This window comes from Labeo rohita, chromosome 12 (assembly GCF_022985175.1).
Source record: "Labeo rohita strain BAU-BD-2019 chromosome 12, IGBB_LRoh.1.0, whole genome shotgun sequence".
Classification (NCBI taxonomy): Eukaryota; Metazoa; Chordata; class Actinopteri; order Cypriniformes; family Cyprinidae; genus Labeo; species Labeo rohita.
Window position 1 is genome coordinate 13,887,753 of NC_066880.1, and position 26,208 is coordinate 13,913,960.

At 36.5% G+C, this 26,208-nt stretch overlaps 3 protein-coding genes across 3 annotated transcripts in view; 2 read left to right on the forward strand and 1 right to left on the reverse strand.

Moving 5' to 3' along the window:
- Positions 1 to 10: 10 nt before the first annotated feature.
- On the forward strand, positions 11 to 7,449 carry tap2t (transporter associated with antigen processing, subunit type t, teleost specific). The gene is made up of 12 exons (XM_051124258.1): positions 11 to 221; positions 459 to 1,000; positions 1,213 to 1,327; positions 1,433 to 1,563; positions 3,125 to 3,330; positions 3,422 to 3,619; positions 3,711 to 3,839; positions 3,922 to 4,110; positions 4,189 to 4,362; positions 4,468 to 4,627; positions 5,159 to 5,295; positions 6,670 to 7,449. The coding sequence occupies exons 2-12, from the start codon at positions 466 to 468 to the stop codon at positions 6,877 to 6,879; spliced, it is 2,184 nt and encodes a 727-aa protein (XP_050980215.1). The 5' UTR covers positions 11 to 221; positions 459 to 465; the 3' UTR covers positions 6,880 to 7,449.
- Positions 7,181 to 14,025, reverse strand: faap100 (FA core complex associated protein 100). The gene is made up of 9 exons (XM_051124246.1): positions 13,712 to 14,025; positions 13,517 to 13,635; positions 10,587 to 11,242; positions 10,242 to 10,463; positions 9,988 to 10,144; positions 7,813 to 8,677; positions 7,615 to 7,731; positions 7,445 to 7,531; positions 7,181 to 7,319 (listed from the first exon to the last, which is right to left on the reverse strand). The coding sequence occupies exons 1-9, from the start codon at positions 13,862 to 13,864 to the stop codon at positions 7,191 to 7,193; spliced, it is 2,505 nt and encodes an 834-aa protein (XP_050980203.1). The 5' UTR covers positions 13,865 to 14,025; the 3' UTR covers positions 7,181 to 7,190.
- Positions 14,026 to 15,031: 1,006 nt separating this feature from the next.
- Positions 15,032 to 26,208, forward strand: part of acsf2 (acyl-CoA synthetase family member 2) — a 28,189-nt gene continuing 17,012 nt past the window's right edge. Inside the window, exons 1-10 of the mRNA XM_051124259.1 lie at positions 15,032 to 15,458; positions 17,213 to 17,408; positions 18,586 to 18,714; positions 18,798 to 18,851; positions 20,771 to 20,889; positions 20,977 to 21,139; positions 22,798 to 22,893; positions 23,059 to 23,210; positions 23,503 to 23,594; positions 23,719 to 23,795. Of these exons, the coding sequence (XP_050980216.1) occupies positions 15,349 to 15,458; positions 17,213 to 17,408; positions 18,586 to 18,714; positions 18,798 to 18,851; positions 20,771 to 20,889; positions 20,977 to 21,139; positions 22,798 to 22,893; positions 23,059 to 23,210; positions 23,503 to 23,594; positions 23,719 to 23,795 (1,188 nt within the window). The 5' untranslated portion in view covers positions 15,032 to 15,348. The remainder of the gene's footprint in view (positions 15,459 to 17,212; positions 17,409 to 18,585; positions 18,715 to 18,797; positions 18,852 to 20,770; positions 20,890 to 20,976; positions 21,140 to 22,797; positions 22,894 to 23,058; positions 23,211 to 23,502; positions 23,595 to 23,718; positions 23,796 to 26,208) is intronic.

Here is a 26,208-nt window from a genome sequence, read left to right on the forward strand (position 1 = left end):
GATCCGTCATACGCACTACGTACAGTAGGAATATATGACAAAAACGTGTTTAATGCACACTACCTCATTTTAAGCAAACTATGCGTTGATTAAATGTATTTTCGAAATCGACTCTTTTTATTTGTATGCGTAATGAAAAACAGTTTTGACACCGCCCACAAGGGTGAAAGTGAAACCAAAAGTGATTGTGCAACAAAATGCAACGAGAGCAACAACTAATGGTAAGATTAGTATTGTTTATCTGTTTATATTGGTATTTCTTATATTTTAATGGACTTGAGAAAGTTGAAAACATTCTAAACCAGCTGGTTTGCTAGTCTTAGCTTGTAGCTTTAAATGATTTTCATTTGGCCACACTAAGAGATCCTTTAGCTTTCCCATCAGCTAAAACGAGCTAGTACACTAATGTGACCAGGCTTTCTAGACTGGTTTATGTTGATTCATCTTTATCTTTTCAGTTTTAAGATGACTTCAAAAGCTCACCCCATCTGTAGCAGAACTGTAGCAGTGCATTTCTGCCTGCTGTGCTGTGATCTTGTCGTCTGGGCTTGTGTATGGGTTGTACTCCTGTGGCTGGATGGAGAAGGAAGTCTGGATCTATGGTGCCTGTGGGCTCTCAGGGCCATCAGCTGTTTTGTGCTTTATTCATTGAGCACAATATTTGCTGATAACAGTACTCAGCCTCTCCTTAAGCGCTGGGTAGCCCTACTGAGCTTCTTACCTCCAGTGTTTGACAGTATGCAGACAATGCTGCAGGGGACCATTAGAGGCTTCAGTCCTGTTCCTGATCCTGGTATGGTGATCCTGAGCTCTGTTACATCTACTGTCATATATGTGGTGTGGGAGAAGGCCTTCCCACATGGTGGATCATCTAAGGGTGGCAGAAACCAGAAGAAAGATGAAGAGGCCAAAGCACTCCTAATGAGGGTCATTCGCTACTCCAGGCCTGACTATCTTCATTTAGGGGCTGCATTTCTTTTCCTCAGCCTGGCAGCGCTGTGTGAGTGTTTCTCCTGCTTGATGAAAATATATATTCTGAATTAGATCTTGATTTTAAATCAAAGCCCTGATTTCAGTGCATTTTTTAGTTGAGTTTAGCTCCAAAACACCTGCCTTGAAGCTTCTAGTATGTCTAGTTAGACCTTGATTAGCTGATTCAGGAGGTTTGGGTTTGGAGCTTGAAGTTTGTATCGTATCTTTTTTTTTTAACAGTTGAGACATTTATTCCATACTGCATAGGAAAAGTAATTGACATATTGAGTGGAAAGTACCAGCACACTAATTTCTCCTGGGCTATCGGACTCATGGCATTGTGCTCACTTGGAAGGTGAGTGTAACATCATTCCCATGCAAATATTTTAGAAATAAATGCTTACTTGTATAAACTAGTTTTGTTTTTTGGAATTAAATGCTTGTTTGTTGTGTCTTTAAGTTCTTTGTTCAGTGGTCTGCGTGGCGGGATGTTCATGTGTAGCCTCAGCAGACTCAACAAGAGAATACGACACATGTTGTTCCAGAATCTTATGAAGCAAGAGATCAGCTTCTTTGAAGAAAACAAACCAGGTACCTGTCACTACACTTCAGTTGAAGTGAACACAGTGTCAAGTAAAGAGTTGTTCAAAACGCTTTTTTTTTTACCACAGTATAATTGAATAGGCTCTTCTGAGGACTTGATTTATTGGAATGGAATCGACTTTGAGCTTTGGAATTGAGTCTTTTGTGGTGGCTGTGCTTTAAAAGAGAAGTTAATGTCCAGAACAAAAATTTACAGATAATTTACTCACCTCCTTGTCATCCAAGATGTTCATGTCTTTCTTTCCTCAGTCATAATCAAATGATGTTTTTTTGAGGCAAACATTTTTGGATTTTTCTCCATATAGTGGACTTCTATGGTGCCCCCCGAGTTTGGACTTCTAAAGTGCAGTTTAAATGCAGCTTAAAAGGGCTCTAAATGATCCCAGCCGAGGAAGAAAGGTGTTATCTAGCAAAATGATCGGTCATTTTCTAAAAAATGTACAATTTGTATACTTTTAACCTCAAATGCTTGTCTTGTCTAGCTCTGCGTGGGATATTCTGCTTCATGACAGTTAGGGTATGTCGAAAAACTCCCATCTCAGTTTCTCCTCCAACTTCAAAATCGTCCTACATTGCAGCAGAAGTACCGACCCAGTACAAAGTAAACATGCAAAGAATATCAAACGCCCTTTACAAGAAAAGGTAAAACAGCGATGTAGGGTGATTTGGAAAATGAGATGGGAGTTTTTCGACATACCCTAACTGTCATAAACTAGACAAGACAAGCGACAAGAGGTTAAAAAAATATATAAATTGTATTTTCTTTAGTAAATAACCATTTTGCTAGATAAGACACTTCTTCCTCGGCTGGGATCGTTTAGAGCCCTTAGAAGAGCCGGGGGGTGAAAACTTTCTGAATTTGAAGATCAGGGTAAATTTTACTTTTTCGTCCCCAGAATTTGTGGGACCTGAAAGATTTTTCGGAATAACATTGGGCAGTTTAACTGTTCAGGACAAACAAGGGACTCATTAACAACTATCACTAAACAAACAAAAAAAACACAGCTGTGGATCATTCAGGTAACAACACAGAATCAACTTATGTTGAACATGGTAATTTTTATAAATTTACCTATTATTTTCTCTTGTGGACTATATGTAAACATCTTTTATGTGAAATATCTTATTCAGGTCAGTACTAAATAAAAAATACCATGCATTTTGTATGATCCCTCTTATTTTGTCAATTATTTTACCATTTTTCAGATTCTGCAAGGTGTATGTAAACTTTTGACCTCAAGTGTACATTACTTCAGTGAAGTAACCAAAATAGTTACACTACTTACTGCATTATAAATAGGGTTAATCTGTAACCTTTTACATTTTCAAAGAAACCTTTTCAACACTGCACAAGCCACTAAGTTTTGTACCATTTCAAAAAAGTAAAACATTCAAAAAATTCGAAACATTGAATTCTTCTTAAATGACTGAAAATCCCCAGAAGGCTAAAAACACATCTTGCGAGACTGCATTCCACTGTATACTGCAAAATATACAAAGCAACTAAATAGTGCACATGTGATAACATATAGTCTTTGCCCTCTTACAGGTAGTCTCACATCACGTTTGATCTCTGACACTGATAAAATGGGACGTTCTGTGGCCATGAATGTGAATGTGTTACTGCGGAGTTTGGTGAAGACATGTGGCATGCTGTTCTTTATGCTGCGCCTATCCTGGCAGTTAACCCTCCTCACCTGCATCGAAATGCCACTTCTTGCTTTCATTCAGAATTCGTACAACAACATCTCCCAAGTAAGCAATCCTTCTCATGTTGGCTTTCTAATTACTTTCACACAGCTTCAAAAAACTGCTTGAATTCACAGTCTGTCACCTTTCTGCTCAGAAAACAGCCAAAGAGCTTCAGGACTGTAATGCAGAGACTACAGAGTTGGCATCTTCTGTCATTGGCTCGATGAAGACTGTGCGGAGTTTTAAGGCAGAGCATCAGGAGGTCCGGCGATATGAAGACACTCTTAACAGGAAGCTCCAGGTTCTGAGGCGTAAAGGCATCTACAGTGCCATCCATCTTTTAATACGCAGGGTAAAACATACACATTCCTGATGTGCATGCACCAGTCTCCAAAATACAAATTGTGTTCTGTTTCACTGATTCTTCTTTCATTGCATTGTAGTTCATTACGGTAGGCTTGAAGGTAGCAATGCTGTTCCAAGGCCGAAATCTCATCTCCTCCGGACAGCTCAGCAGCGGCAGCCTCCTAGCGTTTGTTTTCTATCAGAAGGACATGGTGACCAATATGAAGGTATGACTGACTGGTGAAATTTTTACAGTACTGTGACTCTTCATTTAGAGAGACTTAATTCTGCCCATCATTATTTTCTCAGCATCTTGTATACATCTATGGAGACATGCTGAATACGGTGGTATCATCAGTGAAAGTCTTCCAGCTGCTTGACAGGAAGCCACAGATGAAAGAGGCAGGTGATCTGGCCCCAGAGAAGCTTGAAGGAAGACTAACCTTTGAAAAGGTCACCTTTTCCTACCACTCCCGGCCTAACGATAAAGCACTTAAGGTAAGTTTTTCTTTATACTGCAAAAGCTGATCAGAGTACTCATGTGATTTGCCTGTACTCATTGTTGAATTGTTGCAGTCTGTTACACTGGAATTGAGTCCAGGGAAGCTGACAGCATTGGTAGGACCCTCAGGTGGTGGGAAAACCTCTTGCGTCTGCTTGCTGCAAAGGTTCTATGAGCCACAGGAGGGTGAGCTTTTACTGGATGGAGAACCTCTGTACCACTACCAACACCAGTACTTGCGTCAAAAGGCAAGAAATTATAAACCAGCATTGTGCAAACAACCAATTCTGTTGGATGGTTCAGTGAAATAGTAGTTTGTAAATTGATGCATCATTCTCATTCATTTGGCTTAGGTGGCGATGGTATCGCAAGATCCTGTGCTTTTCGCTGGTTCTGTGAGATATAACATTGAATACGGTTTGAAGGACTGCACACTTGAAAGAGTAAAAGAAGCTGCTCGGAAAGCCAACGCACACAACTTCATATGCAAATTGGAACAAGAATATGACACAGGTAGATAAAACTAGGCAGATTGTCAGATAACCAATACCTGAGCCAGGACCACAAAACAAGTCATAAGGGTCAATTATTTGAAATTATACATCTGAATAAATAAGTTTTCCATTGATGTATGGTTTGTTAGGATAGGACAATATTTGACCGAGATACAACAATTTGAAAATCTGAAATCTGAGGGTGCAAAAAATTCTAAATATTGAGAAAATCACCTTTCCAGTGTTCAAATTAAGTTCTTAGCAATGCATATTACTAATCAAAAATTACGTTATAACATTTACGGTATGAAATTTACAAAATATCTTAATGGAGCATGATCTTTACTTAATATCCCAATGATTTTTGGCATAAAAAAAAAAATCAATAATTTTGACCTATGCAACGTATTTTTGGCTATTGCTAAAAATATACCCGCGCTACTTAAGACTGGTTTTGTGGTCCAGGGTCACATATGGATATATTGTGCATTCCTATAAACAACGTAACTTTAAAAAATGAGTAGGTTAAATATGGATGCTTTCTCTGTAGATGTTGGTGAGTGTGGTGGCCAGCTTTCCGCAGGGCAGAAGCAATGCATTGCCATAGCCAGGGCTCTAATAAGGAACCCACAGATTCTCATCTTGGACGAGGCCACCAGCCACATGGACAGCAGCACACAACAAGCTGTACGAACTCCTCTGGAATTAATACTAAAATCCTACTATCTTAAGGGTATAGATTACCCAAAAATAAAAAAATTCTGCCTTTAATTACTGACCCTCAGATAAATCCAAACCTGTTAGACCTTTGTTTATCTTCAGAACCCAAATTAAGATATTTTTAATGAAATCCAACAGCTTTCTGACCTTGAAGACTGACAGAAGAAATAGTTGAATAAAGTTGTTATTTTTGAATGTGGTAGTTTTGTTGCTGTCTATGCAGGGTCAGAAAGCTCTCAGATTTCATCAAAAATATCTGCATTTGTGTTCTGAAGATGAACGAAGGTCTAAAGGATTTGTAACAACATGAGGATGAGTAATTAATAACAGAATTTGCATTTTCCAGAACAAAAAGGTACAGATAATTTACTCACCCCCTTGTCATCCAAGATGTTCATGTCTTTCTTTCCTCAGTCGATAAGAAATTCTGGTTCTTGAGGAAAACATTTCAGGAATGTTCTCCATATAGTGGACTCAATGGTGCCCTAAGTTTGAACTTCCAAAATGCAGTTTAAATGCAGCTTCAAATGGCTCTAAATGATCCCAGCCGAGGAAGAAGGGTCTTATCTAGTGAAACCTTTGATGACCGATCGGTCATTTTCAAAACAAATTGACAATTTCTATATTTTATAACCTCAGGTGCTCGTCTTGTCTCGTTTCTGCGATGCACAGGCGTAGTCTGTGTAATCTGAGTCAATACAGTTAGGGTAGGTCGAAAAACTCCTGTCTCAACTTATACTTCAACGTCAAAATCGTCCTACATCACTGTTTTACCTTTTTTTTGGTAAAGGCGTTGGATCTTCTTTGCATGTTCACTTTGTAAACACTGGGTCGGTACTTGTGCAACAATGTAGGATGATTTTGAAGTTGGGGAAGAAAACGAGATGGGAGTTTTTCGACCAATCCTAACTGTATTGTCTGTATTGAACTGGAAAAAACAGAGTTAATGCAGACTTAGACAAGATGAGCGTCTGAGGTCAAAAAGTATATAAATTGTCAAATTATTTCGAAAATGACCAATCGTTTTGCTAGATAAGACCCTTCTTCCTCAGGTGGGATTGTTTACAGCCATTTGAAGCTGCATTTTGGAAGTTCAAACACTGAAGCCCATTATATGGAGATAATTTCTGAATTTTTTTCCCCTCAGGAAACATTTCTTATCAACTAATGAAAGAAAGACATGAGCATCTTGGATGATAAGGAGTAAATTATCTGTCAATTTTTGTTTTGAAAGTGAATTTCTCCTTTAATAAAAGCTGCACTTTATTTTTAAGCTGTTGTAGCATGATAAATTCTGAGGTTCTCCCATTAACAGTATCCATTCATGATCTTGTTTTCCAGGTTCAAGATGTGCTCAGTAACATTACGGATCAGACAGTACTGGTGATAGCTCATCGTTTGGAGACTGTAGCAAAAGCTGACCACATTATCTTCATGGAGGGAGGTGAAGTCGTGGAGCAGGGAACACACAAGCAGCTCATGGCCAATGAAGGAAGATACTATCGGCTCAAAGAAAAGCTTTTCAATCTGGAGACACAACCAGTGGACTAAAATATTAGATATGTGGATATATTTTAGAGACTTCAGTACACACTCACAGACTGCCTTTCATTTAGAGATAACACCACATTTCAGAAATGCATTGTGGGTAAATACTTAGTTTTGATGAATTATGTGCTTCAGGATGAGTGTAAACCTCTGTGGAGTTTTTAAAATTTTTCTTTGTCTCTGTTTATAGTGTTTTATTGGTTATGGAATATGCAGTGATGAACGGGATTTGTATCCTAAACATAAAACTGTATGAAATAACACACTGTACTGTATTAAAAACATGTGTTATATAGAGTTTTGGTGTACTTCAATCAAAGAATGACCAGTGGATTTGCCCTCAGCTGCAGAAAAATGGGGAACAAGATCTCTGAACTCTTCATCTTCATTGTGCCACTAAGTGCTGCTTGATTTTGAGCATCCTGAAGGTCTTTATAAAGAGACTGACAAGAAAAGAAAAAAATAAGTGTTGGACGTCATTTACGCAAACTGTCTGATACATGTGAATTAATACTAATCACAGTGTAAACGTGTAATAAACAAATAAATTGAAGGGAATGAGAACTACCTCAACATGTCGTACGGCTTCAAACAAACTCTGTGCCTTTAACTGTTTTGCATGAGCACATTTCACGGTTGAGTCTCTCAGCAAGACCTGTTGAAAATGTCATGATCTGCAAGTTAGATTTAATTATAAGTCTACATTTGAAAATTGATAATACTTAATTATGAAAGTACCTGAAGGCGCCTTAGAATGGCATGATGCAGTCCACACACCGCTGCCACAGATGTACTTTCCACTCGAATCTCCAAGACTTCAAAAGGTCCATCAGAACAGAAATCTCCCAGTGTTATCTTGAGGAAAGACATGGAAGCTCATTTTAAATGATAGGCTTTGTAAATGTATACAAGTATTCAGTAGTATAAAGTCAGCACCTCTTTGGCCATAATCTTGACAGAGCATCCGTCTGGGCTGTAGGCGCAAATCACTGGACTTTGTACTGACGTTTGTCCCATCGCCTCAGGTGATACCAACCATTTCAGCACAGCCATGCATGTTTCTGCACTGCTGGTTGCTGAAAGATGCAGTTTGCTCTTTAGAAGCTCTGACGATACCCTGACCATCACTGCATTGGGTCCTGACTTGGTAGTATTATCAGTATCTTTGTTTAACGCTCCTCTGGAACGCAGAAAGGCTTGGATGCCATCCGTGACGGTGTCGTGTCTGATGTTACCATGAGAAAATGATCCCTCTAGCCTTAAAGCATCAAGCCAGTCCACTGTTAAAGTACTTAGGGGCGCACTGATGCAGCCCGTCTCCGTTATGAGCTGGGAAACACCAGGCGAAGATGTTTCAGGACTAAACAGAGTAGACAGGGAGAAGACGAGAGAACAGTAGACCTTCACTGGTAGAGACAGCCCACCAGTGCTTTCAAGAGGGATGGTGACATCCAGTTTCTGACCAGAATCCAGTTTCTTGAATGGGAATGAGTATGTCCTAGATGAGCCCTCCATATTTGGACCCTTGGATAATGGGTGGACCTGAATGCACAAAGTCCAGCCATGTTCCAATATACATCCACTTGAATTTTCAAGCACACATGTGAGAGTCAAAGAGTCTCTTTGGAGCAGTGAGCTCCATCTGGCTACACCACGACAGCTGATTGGATGTTTGGTGCCTGTATTACACTCATTTTCATTCCCATGAACATCCAACAACAGGCTGCAAACATTTATGACTTGATTAAGACGTTTGAGAGACTCGTTTTTGTCCTGAAGCTTGTGTTTCAAGGATTCTGCCCTGCAGAAGACAGAAAAAGAGAGGGAATGACATGACACTTATTTTTGATACATAAATTAATTCATATAAACAATTCAATACACTTATTTTATTATGAAAATTTTGTATTATTTCTGCTTTAAAATTAATGTTGATTTTTTTTAAAGCAATCAATTATGTATGGAAGCCCGTGTTCACCACTGAATAAAAAATAAAGGTAATTGACACACTCGCAATTCTAACGTATTTTCTCAGAATTGCATGATATAAACTCACAGTTGCGAGTTTTAAAGTCAGAATAGTGGGATATAAACTTGCAATTGCGAGAAATAAAGTCAGAATTGCGCGAATCTTGCAAATTCAAGTCTGTATCTCACAATTCTGACTTTTTGTCTTACAATTGTGAATTTGTTGCAATTCTTTTTTTTTCTCAGAATTGTGAGGTATAAATTCACAGTTCTGACTTTTTTCTTAGAATTCTGTGATATAAACTCAGTTGTGAGTTATAAAATCAGAATAGCAGGATATAAACTCGCAATTGTGAGACATGAAGATAAAAACCAAGAGAGATAAAAACCGTCAATTCTGACTTTTTTTTCGCTAATGCGAGGTTGTATTTTTCCTTGGATTTGTGAGTCTGTATCTCACAATTCTGACGTTTTCTCAGAATTCCATGACATTATCTCACAGTTTTGAGTTTTAAAGTCAGAATAGTGGGATATAAACTTCAAGAAATAAAGACTTTTTTCCTTGTAAACACTAGTCTTGCAATTCTTTTTTTCTCAGAATTGCGAGATATAAACTCACAGTTCTGACTTTTTTCCTCAGAATTGCATGATATAAACTTGCAATTGCGAGAAATAAAGTCAGAATCTTTTTTTCTTGCAAATTCGAGTCTGTATCTCGCAATTCTGACTTTTTGTCTGGCAATTGTGAGTTTATGTCACAATTCTTTTTTTCCTCAGAATTGCGTTATAAAACTGGCAACTGGCAAGTCGGACTTGTGGGATATAAACTTGCAACTGCAAAAATAAAGTCAGAAACATTCACAATTCTGACTTTTTTTCTTGCAAATTTGAGTGTATATCACACAATACTGAGAAAAAAGGCCATAACTGCAGAATTTAAACTTGCAATTGCAAGAAAAAAGTCACAATTTCCTTTTTTTGTATTCAGTGGTGGAAACGGACTTCCATAGTTATGATTATCATAGTGCTATTAAAAAAACTAAATAAATTAATAAATATAAACTCAAAAAGTGACATTTAGCTATGAACGTCAGCTATGAACAGTCATTTTTTGATGAAGATAACACAGAAGACAAAACAGACCTCTCCCAGATGTTTCCAATGGAAGCCAGGAGGTCCTTCACTCTCTGGCCTGCCAGAGAAGAGGGCAACCTCTGCACGTTTCCTTTTTCATATCCTTGAGGAAGATTCACTCGAAGCAGTCTTCCACTCAGAGATACTGCCAAAAGCTGCACAGATCCTTAAAATTCAATAACAATCACTTTGTGTCAGTGACTTCAAACAATGCAAAATCCTGGTAAACAGCATAGAGATTTACCAAAATTCACATACTGTACCTGTGGAGTTTCTATATGGCCCAACAAGTGCTATAACCCTGCATACACCAAGACTGTCTGAAGTCAGAGCTTGCACATGGGACTCAGTTCCTGTTGCTTCTGATGAAGATGATGTTGTGGTGAGCTGAAGAGCATGTAGGTCATTGAGAGAGCTGTAGTACAGCCACTTATCATCAACACAGGCACACAGCACTGGTCCTCGTACACTATGCTCATTGAAGCCTTTAAAATGTGAATGTAACATAGATTACCAAAACAAATCAGGAATGTATTAAATAATTAAATAAATAATTATTTTTAGAGATATACACAGTCAGAAATGTCAGGGTGATACAACCGTCTTACAATAATCTGCCTTTTTTCCTTCCAAGGTTGCTTGTTTGCTTCTGACAATCAGAAGTTTGCCTCTTTGACCAACTGCAACAAGACACTGAGGTCCGTGTTCTCCAGAGACGCAGGTTCCAATAAATATGACTGGCTGCTCTAAGCTCTGGAGGACTCTGACTGGAGATCTCTGTTCTCCTGTAGGACCAGCCAGGGTGGGGACGAGCAAAGGAAAGCAGCAAATGCGTCCATCAGGTAAACCACACAGAATGACTGGAGATTTGACTAAAGAGGCGTCCACTCCAAATAAGAGCCTGAAGAGATGAGGCTCAAGGTGAGGATGGAGGTCAGACTGGTGAGTGCTGACTGATGGGGAGCCTTCGGGATAGATGCAAGTCAGTACTGGAGGTGAGCTCGCAATTTTTTCTTTGTCTGGTATGTTTAAGCAGCATGTGTTTTGAGTCATAACCTGGAATCTTGCAAGTTTACAAAGGGGTCTGGATCCAGGCTCTTCATAGAGATCAAAACTCCAGATGGATTTGTGAAGGCTAAGAGTCACAAGGATCTTCTCGACTATGGTGAACGCTTGCAGATCTGCATTTTTCAGGACCATGCAATCACCTGGTACAGTATACAGCACACTGTCAAGACTTTTGTTCACCAGGACAGAGGAAGAACTAGGAGGGAAAAAGCATGGAACACAAATTACAAAACCAATGAATCACCATTATAGTGACTTTAAATACTGCCTCTAGAAATAATCTAAAGGCCCAATGAATGAATTCATGAATACAGTTTTCTTTTCTGTGATGGTGCATTTATGGTCAAATTGTTTTGCTAGGAGACTTCATACTAGATGCATCACTGTATTTAGTTTATTTAGTAAAACAAAACAGGAATACAACAAATAATATTAATCACTGAATTTAAATGGATAGTTCACCCAAAAATGAAAATACTGTCATTATTTACTCCTGTGAACGCATGGCAGAGACTGACACGAAAGAGAAGGAATTGTTGAATAAAGCTGTTATTTTTGTTTTCTTTGCACACAAACAGTATTCTCGTATTTTCACAAAGTTACATTTGAACCACTATGTTTGACTGGACAAAAATCTATGCAGTGCAAAATAAATCAGCAGTATTTTCAGTCTGTCCAGTCAAATGTTTTTGAAAACATTTTTAATGTTTTTTAAATAAGTATTTTCTCTTCCCCAAGCCTGCATTTATTTGATGTAGTAAAAACAGTACAATTTTGAAATTATAAAATATTAAAATAACTGTTTTCAATTTTAATATATTTTAAAATGTAATTTATTCCTGTGATTTCAAATATTTTTTATGAATTTTTAGCATCATTACTCCAATCACATGATCCTTCAGAAATCATTCTAATATTCTGATTTGCTGCTCAAAAAACAATTATTTTTTTAAATTATTTTTTTGATGAATTTTATTAAGTTTCTTTGATGAATAGAAGGTTCAGAAGAACAGCATTAATCTGAAATAGAAATCTTTTGTAACATTATAAATGTCTTCATCATCACTTTTGATCAATTTAAAGCATTAAATAAAAATATTAATTTCTATCATTTCCTTCTCAAAAAAAAAAAAAAAAAAAAAAAAAAAAAAAAAAAACAAGCTTTTGAATGGTATAGTGTATAATGTTACAAAAGCATTTTATTTCAGATAAATGAGTTCTTTGGATCTTTCTATTCATTAAATAATCCTGAAAAAATATACTCAACTGTTTTAAATATTGCTAAAAATAATAATATAACAAATCAGCATATTAGAATGATTTCTGAAGGATCATGTGACACTAAAGACTAGAGTATAATTTTCTATATTTTTTTAATGTGGTAAGAAATTATAGAAATGAACACATTTATTTATCAAGTATGCTTTAAATTGATCAAAAGCTTTTTATTCATCAAAGCAACCTGAAAAAATCTACTCATTTGTTTTCAACATAATATTAATAAATGTTTTTGAGCAGCAAATCAGCATATTGGAATGATTTATGAAGGATCACGTGACTGGAGTAATGATGCTAAAAAATCAGCTTTGAAATCACAGGAATAATTACATGTTTAAATATATTCAAATAGAAAACAATTATTTACAAATATTTCAAAGCTTTACTGTTTTTGCTGTACTTTGAATCAAATAATTGCAGGCTTTGTGAGCAGTACAGACTTCTTAAAAAAAAACATTAAAAATCTTTTGACTGGCAGTGTACAAACATACATGACAGGGTTGGGGCCATTCATGAATTGAATTGAGAATGGTAAATTCCAATTCACTTCCTGAAATGGAATTGGAATTGGAATTGCATGTAGCTGACAGGAAATGGAATTGGAATTGAATTGGAATGTCAGGAAACAGAATTGAAATCAAATAAATTCCACTTGAGATATTTAGGCCTGAGAGATGCAGTCTTAGTGATGCCAAATTTCAGGAAATTATAATTCGATGCAATAAAAAGTGAATGAAATACATAAATGAACATGACTCATTTTTTTGTGAGTTGAGACATATATTATGTGGTAATCATATATTGAATGTATAGTACATCCAGAAACTTATCACCACTGTCATTTTTGTTTACTTGCATTTGATCAACTCTATTTCATACATTACTTGGTATTTGTAAAGCATCATAAATAAAGTTCAAATGTATGTCTCTAAATGCAATCACAAATAAATGCTCAGAAACAGTGGAATTTCCCTGAATTGAATTCCACTTCCTGTAATTCCAATTCAATTCCAACTCTGTTTCCTGTAATTGTTGTTGAATTCCAATTCCAATTCCATTTCCTTCTTTGAATTGGAATTGTTGAGTTCATTCCTGTATTGACCCCAACCCTGATACATGAATACATTTAATTAGTAAGTGATTATTTATTACGGCATAAACATAGTAATCTGCATTAAATCTATATTATTACCTGAGCTGTGGTGGTAGAGGGGTGCAGTAAAGCCCACCGTTTGCGCAAAGTGCATAAAGTTGATGTTTATCGTCACTTAGTGCCAGATTTAACACTGAAGCTTCAAACTGCATCACGGTCTGAAAACAAAGTGTATGAAGTGAGCATGGAGGAAACGTACAGTTGCGCACAAAACTGAAACAGACATCAACTTGCCGTGACTCTCCTCTCGTGAACATTAAGTATGAGCACATCTCTGTCTCCGCTGGTCAAGAAAACATTCGTGGTGTCCTGAATGAGCCGCAGCGAGTGTGACTGACACTCACTGAACTCAGATAAACACTCCACACTGCACCGCACCGCGTCCATTATCAGATTCCCGTCTGTTTTACATTCTCCTCAGAGTGTAATTCAACTTTAAAGACGTCTTCGGCTCGGACAATAATAGTTATCCGATTTAACCACATAACAGAAATGTCAGTGACTCTCCCTAACTTGTTTCATGTACCCGCCGCCTCTACAGCGACCAATGAGGGTCATTATTCTTCCTCTTCTTCCTGCTAACCAGTCAGTTTTAGTACACTGCCATCTACCGGTCGAACTTATTCAAACACTTCCAATTAGAGGTAAGCAGAAAATGTTATTGAGTATTTTCATATAAAAATAACAAACATGTTATTGATAGCAGCGTCTGTATTAGAGGATAAGGTTGCCAGTGTTCAAATATTTATTTGGCTGTAGGAACCAGCGATTTGAATCATTCTCTTGAGTCGGTTCTTTTGAATGAATCTTTTCAAAACGGTCTGAATGCGATCGCGATTCAATTTTAAAGAGTCGCTCTGAGTCGTTTGGAACAGTTATTTTCCCGGTAAAATTGCAACGGGATTTTATGACGCAGAGAATAAAAAGAGCGCAAATTAAAGAGAAAAAAATAAATATTTAATATATGGAAACCTACAAATGAATCCTGTCGTTTGCCAGCGACGAAGAATGTTTTTATTAAAAAGTTGTAACACAGCTAGCTACTTTCTCCAAACGACAGCTTTTAATTTAGTGTAGCTACATGCAGTTAGAAGTTTAACTAGCTACATGTTTGAGTATGCATGTAAACACCCGTTTACGCCTTCCGACATTCCTTGCAAGCCCACTTCCCCTCCTTCTTTAGTCATTAATTCTAGGAGTTGAGGGATCGGCCGAGAAAAGAACAAGAGCAACATTAAAAGTTTTACACTTTGTCATATGAGGAATAATATCATGTTTTATCTCTCACATGATTATAATACAAAATTATAGTGTTGCAAATCACTAAAATTCGTGCCTACGAGTAATTTGACTGGTTGCCAGCGGTCTGTAACAGTCAGAACTAGCATTCCAGTCAATAAATCAGGGCATTTGGTGTTAAATATTTGCTTGAACATCTGTATTAACGTTTGCATTTAAATGTGTGACTTTTAAAAGTGTAAATAAATGCTAGACCGATAGCGGCGTGGCTGAATTACAGCTTCCTGATGTGATAACGTTTGTTTTTACGTCCCCTACAGTTCGTATTCCGCTGCAGCTGCTTGTCCTGTAACTTGAGGTGGATGTTGGTTCAACGATTAACTTTTGGGAACTTTGGGACAGCGGTGGCACGATCTTGGCGGTGCAAAGAAGTCAAGCATTCATGATCTACTATTGCAGTTCATTAATAATTCAGGGTTGTTTGTTTTAATGTTAAGTTGTGTGCATTTATCGCACATATGAGTTCGCCAGGGCGTGTTTTTGTTTGATTGCAATAGCACCGAGTTTCTAAATTAAAACTCTGAACTAAGATTCTTTAGAGTTTACTTTTATTGTGAAGGTGAAAGTGAAGGATGTCTTCTAAGATTCTTCTCACTAATCTACGGACGACCGCAAGTTTCTGCAAAACACTGAATTTTCTTCAGAGACCCTGGACTCCTTTTATAGCTTCTCAACAGCGTTGGTAAGAAATCATAAAAAAAATATGCATGCATCTTTTGATCTTTATTTGGCGGAAGTTGGCAAACATTAGTCTAATTGCTTTGGAATTGTGTTTCCATGTTTTTGGAAACTCGAAAATAACAGACTTACGATGAGATCAGTTGCTGTTATGCATGTTATGGTTTCATTAACCCTTTAATGGACACTACAAGGACGTGTATGAGAGAGTTTATTCATCAAAAAACTCTAGTGAGTGCAATAAAAGATTCTGCTGCACTTTTATGAAACCTGCTACGCACACAAAACATTTTTAGATTGTATGTAGTATGATTTATAAGCTGTTTTCCTTATGGGGTCCAAAAATGTCCCCACAAGATCAAAATGTACTAGTATTATTATACTACTGGGAACATTTGGTATATCAGGTGCACACACACTCATTAGAAGATTAGCTTATTTAAGATGGCCTTCCAGATTTGTGCTAGTCTAGTTCAGCAAGTTTGCAAGTTAATCTCCCAGTGCTGCACATTTTGAATGCCTCCCCTATCAAACACTTCAATAGCTGATCAATAGAGGCTCCACGAACTGAAATGGGAGAGACTGCTGTTCAAAAGTTTGGGACAGGTTTTGTTTTTCCTTTTATTGAACAATGAAGCATCAAAAGTTAAAGACGTTTGTGACCCTGGACCACGAAACCAGTCTTAAGTAGCACTGATATTTGTGACCCTGGATCACAAAACCAGTCGTAAGGTTCATTTTTTCAAAATTGAGATTTATACATCATATGAAAGCTGAATAAATAAGCTTTCCATTGATGTATAGTTTGTTAGGACAATATTTGGCTGAGATACAACTATTTAAAAATCTGGAATCTGAGGGTGCAAAAAAATCAAAATATTGAGAAAATCACCTTTAAAGTTCTTCAAATATTGTTCTTACCAATGTATATTACTAATCAAAAATTAAGTTTTTATATATTTACAGTAGGAATTTTACAAAATATCTTAATGGAACATGATCTTTACTTAATATCCTAATGATTTTTGCCATAAAAGAAAAATCAATAATTTTGACCCATACAATGTATTTTTGGCTATTGCTACAAATATACCCCAGCGACTTCAGACTGGTTTTGTGGTCTAGGGTCACATATTTGTAGCAGTAGCCAATAATACATTATAAGGGTCAAAATGATTGATTTTTTTCTTTTATGCCAAAAATCATTAGGATAGTAAGTAAAGATCATGTTCCATTAAGATAGTTTGTTAATTTCCTACTGTAAATATATCAAAGTGTTTTCAACACTGATAATACGTTTTGTGTTTCTTGAGCACCAAAACAGCATATTAGAATAGATATATTAGTGAGATAATGTGAAATGGTGAGCATAAGATAGTTCTCTACATGTGTATTTAAGTTTATTTTATATGCTTTGTGATGCTGTTACCTTCAAATAACACATGAATTATGTCTAACATAAAAAAAAAAGTGAAAAGTGGGTCTCTAAATTGAAAAATGGCGCAGCTGATATACCCTTTACTTCACCTATTCCATCATAAACCTCAATGTTGTCAGGATGTTTTTGATCTTCTGTTCTTTCTTCTGTGTAAACTTCAAAAGACCCAAACAAAAAGACCTACTTCCTTTATGAAACTGATGGTTGTTGCACTTTACAGAACTCAGCTAACTTCAATGTTTACGTACAGGGATGCAAAAAAAGTGTTTCTATCTTGACTTCTTATACACTCATCTCTTCTTCTTGCTCCTTTTTTTCAGTGCCATTCATGTGGATACACCACCTAGCATCCCAACCCTGACTACCAGTTATGCCCATGGCATCTCTTCCCAGTCACTGCTCTCTAATACTGTGGACCAGTGTCTTCTACACACAGTGGAGCGCCACCCTGACCGTGAAGCTTTGGTTTTTGTGCAAGATGGAATACGCAAGACTTTTGCTCAGTTCTACCAAGATGTGAGTGGTTTTGCATCTGCTTTTTCTACAGAGGATTGTTTAGAGAAGTGAATCCTGTAAGACTGTAGATACTAACCACAGTGTTTCCCTTTTACACCCTTTGTGGGAGAAAGGAAAACCACTTGTCAAAAGTGCACTGTGTGGAATGTGAGATCTTGGCCAAATTTTTAAATAATTACAAAAAAAAAACAAAAGACTTGACATTGCTAAGCAGCTCTTTATTAATAAGAGCTAAATAAGCTCTAACCAGAGTCCATGTGAAATCCAGTACAGGCAGATTTTAACTATTTTAACACGGTGTTAAAATAGAAATACACACTCATTTTACGGTTTACCCATTTTATCGCTGGCATGACATCATGAATTTTGTGGTTTTTTTATGACCTCTTTTAAACATTAAATCAGCATATACCACACTTGGCCCAATAGTTTATTTTAGATTGATTGGTGTGATCTACCTGGCACAGATTTCTTCACGTGTGGCTGCTCTCTGACATAATATAATCAAAAGTGGGTTAAAGTGTATCAATCTGACAAGAAGTTAACCATTTACAGATGAGAAATAACGTATCACAAAGGTTGTAAGTTTAGAACAAACCAGTGGCATTAAACACACATATAGAATGTGGAATGTCCTTTTTTATAGCGCGGTGTATTTATTTAGTTACTTTTACAAGAACACATTAGCATATTACTTTACAGTACACCACAAAAATGTTTATTTTTAAACCAGAATGACTATTTATATTTTTGAAAACATAAGATTCCCTTTCAAATTATATAACATCTGAACATTTTGTCCTTACAAATGTTTAGAAAAAATCTATGTCATACTTTATATGTGACCAAAGTGTGTGTTTATTCATTTACAGAAGCTTTTATCCAAATGAGGAGCATTGCAAGCAATTTGTTATATAAGAGCCAATGATACTTGCATTATCCAATGACAAGGGTTTGATATTATTGATTTTATAAAGTGCAAATCTGCAAGATAGGGTTGACATAATGTTTAACTCATGTCATGTGTCTTTGGTTTTCCATGAACTTAATTCCATGATTCTCTTTTCTAATTTGTCATGTATTCATATTAAATGATGTATCTATTCCTCATTTAATGAACATTTGCTGATTGACTAAAATTCCACGGTGTTAAAATGAGGTAGTATTTTGATTTCAGGTGGAACAGGCTGCCGCTGGTCTGCTGGCTGTGGGACTGAAGAAGGGCGATCGTTTAGGCATGTGGGGACCGAATATCTATGAGTGGGTACTTATGCAGTTTGCCACAGCTAAGGCAGGGATTATTTTGGTGAGTATTTCTGACATTTGGTTTATCTGAGTACTTGTTAACAGCTGGTCTCTGACCTTTTCACATTTATTGTGATTTTACAGGTTGCAGTGAACCCAGCTTATCAATTGCAAGAGGTAGAATTTGCACTCAGAAAGGTAAGTTAATGTTTATACATGCAGTAAAGAACAACAAACAGCTTAATGTCCAAACGTACAGGACTAGTTGGGGTTTATTTACACTAAAACAAAGTTTGTTTTAGAGGAAAGCCTGTTTACTGTTAATTGTGAGATTCAAAGTCACATTCATGAGAAATACAGATGCAGTTGTGAGGAATAGTCACAGTTTTGAGAAATAAAGTCACCATTGTGAGATATAAGGGCATGATTATCTTTCTTTTTACTCTGAAGCAAGCTTTTATAACTTTTAACTGTGTCTACATTAGACACAATCATTGTCACTCATGTCACATCGCGCAACAACAGCTAGAGGTTGTTGGATGCAACACAGGATGCAACAAAGCGCTTTTTACAAATCGTTTGTCCTTTGTGTGAGTAGGTCATGAATAGAACGAGGCATCAGTTTACTGTTGAAGATTTGTTGTTCTTATCGCACTGCATCCAGTGTAGACACGATCACCACTTATGTTTTATTGGCTGCTCACATCCGGTGTAGACACTTTGATAGTTTGACTAGTTTGATACTAAATACAGTGGAGGTCAACACTAGAGAACAGTCTATAAATACTTGATTTTTTTCTGAAATATTGTTAATCTTCATACTCAAAATTAGTAAGAATATTAGCTGTAGGTAGGAGTGCTCCTATTGATCGGCTACCATTTATTATCGGCCAATAATCCCTTGGGGATGTTTGATCGGCGGTCTCTAATTTCTGATTACGCACCAGAAATTAGTAGGAGGTCTAGAAATGTCTGTGTGGGGTCTTCAGTCATGTTTAGATTATGACTCTAGACCAGCAATTTCATTATTTCAATGTTCTTAGCTTTAGAGAACTGCTTTACCTGTTTTGCAGTGTGACACGGGCATTGTTTTGCATGAAAATTGCATGCTGATTGGGAGATGCTTGCAGGGAAGGAATTGCATGTTGCTGAAAGAGGTTCAGATAAACATTTGCATTCAGCTGCTACGTGTCTGTAACAACATAAGAGGTCCAACTCCTGCTGCAGAAAACTTCCCCCAGACCATAACACTTCCTCTTTTTCACTGACTACGCACTTAGGGTTCAGTCTTTCGCAAGTTTGACACCAAATCAGTTAAACTTGCTCTCATCACTGCAGTGATGTTTGGACCAGTTCTCTTCTCTGCACACAACATGCTCTTCAGCAAAGCTGAGCTTAGCCTTTTCATTATTTCTGCTGATGGTCATTGCAAAGTGCACTTTCAGTCAAGCTTTTAACAACCATGACAAGACAGATCCTTAACCTGTTCAGCACTGAACTCGCAAGCAATTCCAGCTGCAGTGCTGAACCGATTTTCCATTGAGAGTCTCTGCATTATCCTGTCTTCTCGTGCATTTGTCTTACTTAGACAGCCAGCCTTTTTGGGGGTTTTGAATGAATTAGTGTCATTTTAAACCTGCACTATTTGTGAAATCACAGATTTAGAATGAATAAACTTCTCTTGCAATGGCTGAAAGGCACATCTCTTTGGCCTTCACCTGGACAACCTCCTGTTGGCAGAGCAGCCTGCCATCTTGCAATCTCAGTGAAAATTGTAGAAATGCTGCCAGTTAAATAGGCTTTATCATATAATTAGGGAAATTAGCACCAGTTGCCAGATTAACACCAATAAATTGTAGGTATATGTAAGTGTTCTCTAATTTTGATCAGTGTTCTTTTTCAAATATCTCATTTAAGTTTTCTGTACTCTGCTTCAGAATACAGTTAATTTATAAAATATGCTTAAAAAACTGCATGTCCACTCTTGTTAGGATAACTTCAAATAGGACTAAGCAGTGACCTTGAAATTTAGGAAATTATAGTTTGTTCTCTAATATTGATCTCGACTGTATATGTGCAACCATTATGAATGATTAATGGCTTATTCCTTCTTTTAGGTGCAGTGTAATGCAGTCGTTTGTCCAACGCAATTCAAGACCCAAAAGTACTGTGACATGTTAAGGCAACTTTGTCCAGAAATGGAGACAGCCTCTCCTGGAGGAATCAAGAGTTCAAGGTACAGGTGATGTAATAAAAATCAATATTGATGTACATAAGCAGTATTGAGGTCCAGAGGGTGACTGAGTTGGTATTTTATTTTCAGACTACCAGACCTACACACTGTGATCGTTACTGACAGTCAGCAGCCTGGAGCTTTCCAAATCAAAGATGTGATGCAGGCAGGAAGCAGCCAACACCATCAACAACTACAAGAACTGCAGAAGAAACTCACTTGTGATGATCCTATAAACATTCAGTTTACTTCGGTACTCTGCTTATTTTTAATATTATAATATTATTAGGTCAACCAATGGTGTGAGTTTAGAGATTAAATTTTACTGTTCAGTGGAATACAAAGTATATAAATACAGTTGAAGTCAAAAGTTTACATACACCTGTCTGCGCTGATAGCCTTGTTGTTAGTGCGCCAATATATACAGCGCAACTGCGCTCATGGCGACCCAAGTTCTATTCCCGTCTCGAGGTCCATTGCCGATCCCGCTCCCCTCTCTCTACCTAATACTTTCCTGTCATTTCTCCACTGTCCTATCTGAATAATAAAGTAACAAAAGCCCAAAAATATATACATTTAAAAAAAAAAAAAGTTTACATACACCTTGCATAATCTGCAAAATGTTAATTATTTTACTGAAATAAGTGGGATTATACAAAATGCATTTTTTTTTTTGAATAAGATATTTCACATAAAAGACATTTACATATAGGTTATATAAAAAAGTAATGGTTGAATTTATAAAATCAACCCTGTTCAAAAGTATACATACACTTGATTAATTCTTTAATACCGTTTTGTTATTTAAATGATCTACAGCATTTTTTTTTCTTTTTTAGTGATGGTTGTTAATGAGTCTCTTGTTTGTCCTGAAAAGTTAATCTTGTTCTTCAGAAAAATCTTTTAAATCTGTTTAATTTTGAGATTCATCTTTTCACACTGAGGACAACTGAATGACTCAACTGAATGGTTCAAGCGCTCACTGATGCTCCAGAAGCAAACACGATGCATTAAGGGGTGAGGGGTGGGGCGTGAAAACTTTTTGAATTGAAAGGTTAAATTTAACTTAATTTGTCTTCTGGGAAACACGTAAGTGTCTTCTGTAGCTTCTGAAGGGCAGTAGTAAATGACAAAAATATGATATTTAGGCAAAATCTTCATTCTGTTCAAAAGTTTTCACCCCCCGGCTCTTAATGCACCGCGTTTCCTTCTGGATCATCAGTGAGTGTTGGAACCTTCTGTAATAGTTGCATATGAGTCCCTCAGTTGTCCTCAGTATGAAAAGATGGATTTCAAAATCATAGTCGTTGGAAAGGGTACAAATACACAAAATGCTGATAAACCAAAGAATTTGTGGGACCTAAAGGATTCTTCTGAAGAACAACAGGCAGTTTAACTCTTCAAAACAAACAAGGGACTCATGAACAACTATCACTAAACAAAAAAAAAGGAAAACACCTGTGGATCATTCAGGTAACAGCACAGTATTAAGAATCAAGTAAATTAAGCTATTATTTTCTATAATAGTGGAGTATATGTGAACGTCTTCTATGTGAAATATCTTATTCAGGTCAGTACTAAATAAAAAAACATTTTTCTTTTTGTATGATCTGTCATATTTTGGTAAAATAATTAACATTTCAGATTCTGCATGGTGTACTTTAACTTTTGACTTCAACTGTATATAAATAGAAACTGGCAATACTAAGAATAAAAGTCTGATCTGTGAGATATAAACTCGTGAGTCAGTTTCTTTGCCACGGAGAAAAGAATTGTTATATTTATATATATAAATTACACAATATACGGTTAAGTCTTGAAACACAACCTAGTGAACTTATCTATAGTAGATTGAGTATCATTTTATCTTTATCTACAATATCATTTACTTTTGGTCTTTATGATTCTTAGGGAACAACTGGAAAGCCCAAAGGAGCCACTCTGTCTCATCACAACATTGTAAACAATGCTTTATTCATCGGTATGCGCATAGGCTTCAACTGGAGGGTGGGTACATGTGATCAAATGACAAAGAAAATATAATGGAAGGAGTGTTTGTTTCAAAGGAGTGAAAGAAGTGTTTGCAAAAAATGTTTTGTTTAAATAAATCTCCATACATTTCCCTGTGCAGTGCATGCAGTATGTGTAATATTTGACTACTTCTTCCTACAGAAAAATGTGCGAGTCTGCGTGCCGGTGCCTATGTATCACTGTTTTGGCTCGGTGGGTGGTGGTATGGTCATGGCTATTCATGGCACCACAATAGTTTTCCCATCCACCGGGTATGATGGACATGCCAACCTGGTGGCAGCAGAGAAAGAGAAGTATGTTGTCATTAATTATTAATTATTAAGATAAAATTTAAAAAGATAAAAGATAAAAATATATTTTTATTTGGATTTTTTTTACACTTTAAAACTATTTTGATGTGTTTGTAATAGAATATAATGCTAAATCTTTCAAAGGTACTTTACTCAGCCATATTGAATTTAAGTTGTTGTAAATAAAAGACACAGAATCTAGGTAAGGATCAAAAGTCATGCTTGACTGGACAAACAGGTCTGTGCTGTATTTATTTATTTATTGCATTGGGCACAAAATTCACTGTTTACACAGGTGTACCTTTGTGTATGGCACCCCTACCATGTTTATTGACATGCTTAATCAGCCTGACTTGCCCAAGATTGATTTGTCGTCAGTTGAGGGTGGTAAGTCAATCAAACCTTTATACAGTCTATTGCATAATGGAACTTAATGAGAAATCAATGAATCAAAATCATCCTGCACTTTCATCCAGGATTCTGCTAAGTTTATCTGTTTTGTGTCTGTCAGGTGTTGTTGCCGGCTCTCCTTGTCCACCTGAGGTCATCCGGAAGGTCATCAGTGTCATGGGTATTAAGGAAGTTGTGGTAAGTAGTTAATCATAATCAAAAGGAAGTTGTTTATACGCAGTGCACATCCTTCGTTATGAATCAAGCCGATTAGAATTGTGTGTAGACGGCATCCCAGTATCACTAGAGGGAGACAGAGAATTCATATAAAAGTCACCCATAGCCTAGCTTGCCTGGTCTGTACATTTATTTTAGCATTTGGGCCTTCTTTTAACTCACTATCCATTCTCTCACTAAATATTCCCTTTATGTTTGAATTAAAATGGTTTGGTGTTTACAAAATGTTCATTACCATTCAAAAGTTTGGTGTCGGTTTTAAACTGTCGCTTTTTATCATCTTCATGCATGCTTGCTAAATAAATAAAATTCTTTTAAAAAAATCGTACTGACTTAAAGAATGGTATTATATAACTATGAAAGGGATAGTTCAGTTATTATTTAGGTGTCATTTATGCACTCTCATGTTGTTCTAAACTGTATGATTTTCTATGTCTGAGCTGCTTTTTTGTTCATAAAATTAAGCTGTAAAGCTCCAAAAAGAGCCATAGAAGTAGTTCATATTATTTGTAATATAACACAAATCTTCTGAAGCCATAATGGCTTTGTGTGAGGAGCAAACTAAAATTTAGGACTATGAATAGTTATTTTATATTTAAAAAAAAATATATATATATATCACTTTTATGAAAGAGAGCATCTTGGACATTCTGAATAACTCATTTTATTTTCCACAAAAGAAAAACGTCATACAGGTTTTGAGGATAAGTAAATGATAACAGAACTTTCATTTTTGGGTAAACTACACCTTCAAGAACCAGGTATGAGGACAATAACAAGATCTGAACAAGTATTGTTTTTCAAAGAACATATTGCACAATAGTGCATCCAGTTTTCATTTTCTTAAGAAACCATTACTATAGTAGTGCTTTATATCTATTTACTATAGTAGTGCTTTATATATCTTTTATTGAGCATGAGTACATCACAATAACAAATTGATAACATTAGACTGGAGAACCTCCATTTGTCTCAATTTTTAGTCTTTTTTCATTTTACCTGCTCTTCGTAAATCCTCTTCTTCTGGCACCACCATCACTTGGGTCATTTCTTGATTTTGATTGGTCAGTCGCACCATTTGTAATGGCTAACCTGAATATTTGAGACCCTGGACCACAAAACCAGTCTTAAGTAGCACAGGTATATATTTGCAGCAATAGGCAAAAATACATTGTACGGGTCAAAATGATTGATTTTTCTTTTATGCCAAAACCCATTAGGATATTATGCAAAGATCATATTCCATGAAGATATTTTGTAAATGCATTGCTAAGAACTTCACTCTGACAACTTTAAAGGTGATATTTTCAATACATTTTGCACCCTCAGATTTCCATACATCAATGGAAAGCCTATTTATCCAGTATGACCCCTGTGACTGGTTTGGTGGTCCAGGGTCACATTTGGCTTATTTACAGTTTTCATGGCTATAAGGAGCCCATGTTTTCTTGGCCTGAGTTGCATTTGACTTTGGTCAGAGATGTAAAGAAGAGGTCAGGTCATGTCACATCTTGAATGTGTCACCTATAGTCACGGTCAAGGTTTGTTAAGTTTGCAAAGCCTGGGAAATTCCTAGCAGGACGTTGTGAAACATTTACAGCTAAGGATGAACTCGCAATGTTGAAAGAGGATCATAAAGAGCTCTGTTGTGATACGTTGTTATATCATTTTAAGCGCTTCAAACTTAAGACCATAAAATTAGAATCAGTTAAATAGACAAGATTCATTCTACAGTGGCCTTTTGGTTTGACATGCATGAAAAGATTTGGCTGTGATGCACATCCTTCTACATTTCTATGCTGAATCTGAAAAAAAAAAAAAAAATACAGTATACCACCTTAAGGAGTTTGGTGAATTACCTGTGCACATTTATTATATGTTCTCAAATGAGAGACTGGTTTTATGTTAATGTTTTATGATAACGCTGTGTGCACACCAAACGCGAAGCGAAACTTCTTACTGCGTTATAATTACTCGTGGGGTAATAAAATCATTGCGTAATGCTTTCCTCCATATTCTGATAAAACCAGATGTGTCAAACTGGACGTGCCAATCAGTTCTTCGTTGAATTTTGTCAACCTGGGCGGAAGACATGATAATTGACCGTTCACAAACAGCTTGATTTGACAGGCGATCTGACCAATCATAACGCCGAATCCGCCATTCTGTCTGACAAACAAATCAGACAGGAGACAGATTAACTTCAGTGGACTTAAACTTGAAAATTGTATATTGACTTCTTTCCGCAGTTAAAATAAAATGTGCTTTGATGTTCATTCATGTTTTTTCATGCTAAAGAAGAAAAGATGATTCGTTCTTGATCTAATAAGGCAATACAGTGATCTGTCACGACGCATTAAAGCCATAAAACATT